Source organism: Pelobates fuscus, chromosome 8 (assembly GCF_036172605.1).
Source record: "Pelobates fuscus isolate aPelFus1 chromosome 8, aPelFus1.pri, whole genome shotgun sequence".
Classification (NCBI taxonomy): Eukaryota; Metazoa; Chordata; class Amphibia; order Anura; family Pelobatidae; genus Pelobates; species Pelobates fuscus.
In genome coordinates, this window is record NC_086324.1 from 165604237 (window position 1) to 165611082 (window position 6846).

The 6846-nt window shown below is 38.9% G+C and overlaps 1 protein-coding gene across 2 annotated transcripts in view; it reads left to right on the top strand.

Moving 5' to 3' along the window:
* The window catches only part of AXIN1 (axin 1), a 36202-nt gene extending 29709 nt beyond the window's left edge, over positions 1 to 6493 (top strand). The window contains exons 9-11 of one of the 2 annotated variants that reach the window (XM_063430687.1): positions 1054 to 1155; positions 4616 to 4783; positions 5622 to 6493. In XM_063430687.1, the coding sequence (XP_063286757.1) occupies positions 1054 to 1155; positions 4616 to 4783; positions 5622 to 5748 (397 nt within the window). In that variant the 3' untranslated portion in view covers positions 5749 to 6493. The remainder of the gene's footprint in view (positions 1 to 1053; positions 1156 to 4615; positions 4784 to 5621) is intronic. The other variant, XM_063430688.1, reaches the window with a different exon arrangement.
* Positions 6494 to 6846: the final 353 nt, after the last annotated feature.

The following is a 6846-nucleotide window of genomic DNA, read 5'->3' on the forward strand; positions in this document are numbered from 1 at the left end:
CCATAGATGTGTATGTTTGGGATGGGGCATGTTTTGCTAAGATGGTAACTGATTCACTGCAAACTTAACTGGCCAATTTCACATTGTGTAAAAAGGTTCAGTGCCTTTTCTCATGTAAAAATGTACTGGTAAATGCATCTCCTCCTTGGCATTGTATTTAGAGTCCAATCTGTGAACTGGCTGTACAGAGTTCTATTTTATAACCCTGCAATGCAGATACATTTAATACAGTGTGTATGGGGACAGATATAAGTAGGCTTTAATAATCTGAAAGAGTAATGTTAAATTAAGCAGAAATGGGGGTTTTAATAAAAAAAAAAAATTGTCAAAGAAATACTCAACAAAAGACCTTGGTTTCCATCTTGGGTCTCGCTGAGCTATAGATTGATTTTACTACGCCCGATTGCCTCAGCCGTAATGGTATTACGAAATCGTGGTGGACTTTAAATGCTGTGGTACAAACCTTGGATCACAGACACAGCAATAATCAATATTAATTTGTGGGGTTTGCCGTGTCCCTTTAACACTCATCATTGAAAAGATCAATTTGCAGTTTAGATATGTGTCTTTTTGTACATTGGGATTGTTTAAACTCCCCACTAGTTTTGACACATTTGTATGCTCTTTGGGTCTTTTCCCATTTCATTAACTAACTAAAAATGTGGATTTATAAGCTTTTCGTTTTGGATTTATCCAGAAGTGTGCAGTAGATTGTTTTTCACATGAACTCAAAGATAACATGGTAACACGTACATCATTTAGTGATGTTTCCTGAAGTATAAACACTGGTTGAAGCTTTGCTTCCTTAAAACACAAGAAGTGATAAACAGCCCACCCCTTTATACCTAGAGGACAATGTCAAGGTTGATCTTCATCTGTAACTGTTATTGGCGTAAATAGAAAGTCATGAAGTGGACCGTTCCAATCATTAGAACCCAGTGACAAGTGAAGCCAATAGACAATGTGTATTTTGAAGTGTTAATGTAAATGGCTGCACCTGGGCAGGAAGTTAGGAGTGCAGAACCTTTTCTAATATGTAAGGTTGTTCTGCAGGTATGTCCAAGAAGTTATCCAGCGAGGCCGTACTTCTGTCAGGCCAGCTTATATTCCCATGCTGAATGTGGTACCAGCGGTCTCCGACATGGACCTCACAGAGTATGTGCCACTCTTCTTTCATGTCTCCGCTTGTCTTTAGATGTTGCACCCTAGTAGCAGTTACTCCTTGTGTTTTGTCTTGTTTTTAGCCTTGTTAAAGCTGGATCTTAGATGTGAGTTTTCTCTTGAAATTGCAAGTTATTTTGACCTGCAAAACTTTTTGTTTGTTTTGTTTTCTCGTTTTATTTTGATCCATATGTAGCTACATCTGTGCATGTTTGTGAAGTGTGGGTGGTGTGAAACAAGTGTGTGTGTGTAATATGTTTTTATTCTGTGCGGTCTACACACTCTCCATACAGAAGTAGTTTATTACATGTTCTCTTATGTTTATCTCTTTTTCTCTGATATATAACAAACTTATGACCTCACAACTACTTTCTTAGAAGCACGGACCGGTTATTTCATATACACATAAAAAGGCAAAATCTTTTTTGCTGGATTCCTTACTCAAACATAAACTCCATACGGGAGGCATGGATACTTACAGAAGTGGGCAAATAGTGTTTGCTGGCACAGTTTGAGTACTGGGTTGTAAAAAATAAATCATTTGTATGAAATGCCCTGACTTTGCCTTTTCAAATTGAGTTATTGTTGTATTGGCCATGACGTAATTAGCCAAATATGCGCATGTGTAATTAGTGTGCTGTGTTCCATAGTACTCTTTACGCCAACTGGCTATAGTTTATCTTATCAAAGACAAAACTAATGCTTGGAAAATGACAGTTAAACAATGACTGCACAGGAGTACAGGTAAAGAGTAATATCAACTCAGTCCACTTTCACATAGACACAAACTGAGATTTTCTGTTGTCTGTTTTTCTTTTTACTCACGAGACATGGATTGCTTAAAATGCACCTGTAATGCTGAGTGTGACTTGGTTTCACTTTGGTTATGTAAAGTTCACCATATTTTGCTTTATTTGGCAAAGTGAGGCCTTCCCATCTTTAATTGATTAAGCGCCAACCCACAATTCCTAGTGTTCACCCACACGCAAGGAACTGTCTGATGCTTATTACAGTTGTTCTAGGATTGTGGAACTGTCCACGGCCGGACACTGTGCTTTATCTGGAGGAAGCTACCTTCAGGTAAGTGTGTTTAACAGGGTTATTCACTAAAGTGAGACTTTAAGCTGAAGTCAAAGTGAATTTTAAATTTAAAGGAACTCTTAGGGTCAGGAAAACAATAGTGAATTCCTGACCCTATAGAAATATAAAATGTGACGGCAGATAAGAACCATTTGGCCCATCTAGTCTGCCTCTAGTGCTTAAAATACTCTTTAGCTCCCCTTAAATACAGTAAAAACTCACATTATTTTGCGCTGGCTCTGTCCCCAATCTGCCTCCTTGGATGAGATCATAAGAATTGATGATCATCGCAAACCACAATGCTTTCCCATAGGAAAGCGTTGTATTGGCTGAGATTTCCAATTCTGATGATCTCATCCAAGGAGGTGTCAAGTCACCCTGGCCGATCAGCGTCTCAGAGATTATTTGAATCAATGCATCTCTATGGGGAAAGTTCAGCGTCTCCATGCAGTGTGTCGACATGCTGAACGTCCTTGCTGCACACTGAAGCACTGACCCAGGAAGCATCTCTGGTGGCTGTCTGAGGACTGGCCAGTGGAGGAGTTCCTAGGATGTAATGTAAACAGCCTTATCTCGGAGTCTCTGTTTTCAGCAAAAAAATCTGCAGGGACAGGCTATAGACTATTGTGTCAGTTTAAGGTGAATTTAGCCAAACTGGAACATTTTCTTGGTCAGGTTTGCTTTCTATTTCTATTATAGCTACTCTGACCTTAAAAAGGACAATATAGTCACCAGAACAACTACAGCTTATTGAATTTGTTCTGGTGAATAGAATCATTACCTTCAGGCATTTTGCTGAAAACACTGTCTTTTCAGAGAAAATGCAGTGTTTACATTACAGCCTAGTGATAACTTCACTGGCCACTCCTCAGATAGCTGTTAGAGATCCTTCCTGGGTCATGGCTGCCTAAAATGCATCCAAACATTGTGTCTCCTTCCTCTGCATGCAGACACTGAATTTTCCTCATAGGGATTCATTGATTCAATTCATCTCTATGAGGAGATGCTGATTGGCCAGGGCTGTGTTTGAATTGTGCTGGCTCTGCCCCTGATCTGCCTCTTTGTCAGTCTCAGCCAATCCTATGGGGAAGCATTGTGATTGGATCAGACTACCACTTCTGATGATGTCAGCAGACTGCTTGTTTTTCTGAGGCAAACGGCATGAAGAGTTACAGCTTTTAGGCTTGAATACAGTAAGATTTTGCTATATTTAGGGAGGCATGAGGGGCCCAGGGGGAGCTAGATGGTGGTTTTAACAGTATAGAGTCAGGAATACATGTTTGTGTTCTTGACCCTATAGTGATCATTTAATGAAGCAGTTTTGGTGTATAGATCATGCCTGGAGTTTCACTACTCAATTCTCTGCCATTCAGGAGTTAAATCGTTTTCTTTATCAAGCCCTAGTCACACCTCCCTGCATGTGACCTACACAGCCTTCACAAATACTTCCTCTAAATTGAGATCTAATGTTAAAACTTCCTTTATTGCACATTATGGTTTTAATTTAGAATTTAGTATCGTTGTTGTCTTCTAGGTCCTGCAGGAACTTCCTGTGTGTGAATAAAGCTCAATTTACGGAGTGGTGGGGAGAAAACCTTTTAAAGCAAATTACCATCTGATTAAAATTTAAACCATTTTGTTTTTATGCAGGCTGTGTCAGTCACTGCCAGGGGAGATGTGGCTAGGGCTGCATAAACAGAAGTGATTTAACTTCAAAATGGCAGACAGTTGAGCAGTGAGACTGCAGGGGCATGATCTATAAACCCAAACACCTTCATTAAGCTAAAGTTTTTTGATGTCTATAGTATTACTGTAAATTTGAATTTCTGTTTGGATACACTTTGAATTCTCACTTAAGTAAATAACCCTGCTAATCTATGCACTAGCTGGATACTTGTCTGTAGCCAGCTAGTTTTTCATATTATGATTCCACTTTTATTATGGCTTCAAGTTAACAGAACTCAGCTAAACTTCACAACGTTTTTTTATGTAGATGCAGTCCTATGTTGTGTATTGGCATATGTGTCATGCCACAGTAAGTAAATAAATGCTCAGAAAGCAACACCATATTACATTTTGTTAAAATACCATCTGATATATTGGTGTGTGTCTGTTTCCTGTCTCAGCTTATGATCGTTTTGCTGCCAGTGCTGTTTATTTGCTATGGCACCAAGCATATGGTACCAACTTACCTGGTTGCTGTGGTTTTGAGAGCCTGAATCACAATTTTGTTTTAACTTATTGTAATATAGTAAGTTGTATTAATATTATGGTCAAAACATATCAAAATGAATAAAATAAACTCATTTTAACAACAAACGTAGGCTTTGTGAGTTACTCTCGGTTCATACTGGTGTTTCCTTCTCCCTTCTAGGTTAAAGCCACAGAAGAAGACTGGAACGGGTGCTTCCCAGCCCTGTGACAACATTGTGGTGGCCTATTACTTCTGTAGTGAGCCAATACCTTACAGAACAATGGTTAAAGGTCGCATAGTGACCCTGGGACAATTCAAGGAGCTGCTGACTAAGAAAGGGAATTACAGGTAACTTAAATTAATGTAACATTCAGATATATTATGACAGTTGTAGTAAGTTATTGTGCTGCTACAGACCCCCAATATCCACTTCAAGCAGGAAGTAGCTAATCATTGACTCCCCATTTATTCATATGGGCAAAGCATACCCCGTGTGCACTGCTTACCCCCATAGGAACACACGTAAGGGTTTTGGGGTTGTGAGTCTAGTTCAGTGTCATTAGTACTACTTTTAGTTAAATGTTTATTTCTTGATTGCCAGCCAAATTTAGAAGAACACTCCAAGCCCCATTATTGCTGTAGCCTGCTGTTGTGATTATGGTGCTAATAGTGTGCTATCGCCATAACTTGGTAATAACTGGTTTTAGCCCCTTTGACTGACAATTTACCTGTGTACCTGTGCTGCATCTAATCTTCCGAATGAGAAGCTGGATGTCTCTGTAGCACAAAGCACAGTTAATGCAGCACTGCACTCGTTTGCTGAGAGAGACAGTGAATTAAGTTTTGTAAGATCCTGCTTTGTTCTGTAGAGCAATTTAGCTTCTGCTGTTGAAGAGCAGATGAAGTGGATGTGGTGCAGGCAACAGACAGGGCCCTGGCAAGTAAACCATGCTAAAATAGTTTCTAATATTACTGTGGATGGCACCATAAGCACTACAGCAACTTTTATTATGGCATGGCACAAATGTCCTATATATCTCACATTTTCACTATTCTATTATTGCTGCTATTTACTTTAGTATTCTAATTGATTTTTTTTAGTTTATTTTTTTAAATGACTGCAAACAGTGTATTAAATAAAAATAAAGCTAATGAAGCCTGACCCCTTGTCTCTCTCGCGTTACAGGTATTATTTTAAGAAAGTTAGTGATGAATTTGATTGCGGAGTTGTGTTCGAGGAGGTGCGAGATGATGATACAATTTTACCCATTTATGAAGAAAAGATTATTGGTAAAGTGGAAAAGATTGACTAGGAAAGTTCTTTTTGGCAAAAGTGCCAAACAAGAAAGACATGCTAAATGGAACGGCTGCGGGAGAGAGGATTTATCATGACACAGATGAAAAAAACAAGAGCGGGTTCTGTAACCGTACGTCTGAGGCCCCCTGGCCTACAATCCTTTGCTGATGTATTTGGTGGTACATTATTGGGAAGCTTGGTTTTATCAGACTGCCAAGCCATGTTTAAAGGCTGCAGCTTGGAGTCATGCATTCTGCTGGTCTCTCCAGATTAGTAAATTTAATGTAGCAGTGTACAGTTAAACTAGAGATTGTATCAGAACCTTTCTTTATAAAAAAAAAAATCTGCTTATTTTTGATACATGGTAATAAAATGGAAAGATATTTCCTAGATCAGTGCTCTTATGTAAATTTAAATGCTCTGCGGTGCTGAAGACGCCACATTTGCCAGCTATCTGTAAGGTCAAAAATACATTCTGCAACCTGTAATTTATTTAATTCATGCAATTGTATAGATGTTTTTCCCCCCTCCCTTTCTGTATCCACCACTTGTGTGTTTTGGTTTTTTTCCCCCTGGATAAATCCTTTGTACTCAAGAAAATATAAATTTTGCACACTAAGCTTAGATGCAGGCATCAGCTGCTAGATTTTGAGGAAACACAAAACTATGGAACAAGCCAGCCTTTGGAATAGAAAAAAATCCTCAACCTTTCCTTGACTAATTCTCACCCATTTTTTGCAGCGGTCAAGGACAGTGTTTGACAGCCCCATGATAGGCAAAATTATGGCTGTGGGGAATCTCTGAGCTGGGATGGTGTATTGTAGTGCGTTGGCTACTCCATCTAAATATTTTAATAATGGGCTGCGTTATTGTAGCAGCTGCTAGCCATAAGGAGGTAGACTGGCGTTAAAGTGCAAGTAGTGAGTGACCGCTATCATGTCTTCAGAAGCTAGTGCAGCATTCGGTTTTAATGGTCAAAGTTTGGCAAACAAAACTTTTTATTCTTTTTCTTAATTTGTTTATTTTTAATATATATTTTTTTTTAAACACAATGATCTTCTTAAATAAAGGATGTGATTCCACGTAACCCCCCTGTTTTTAATCTGCTAAAAGT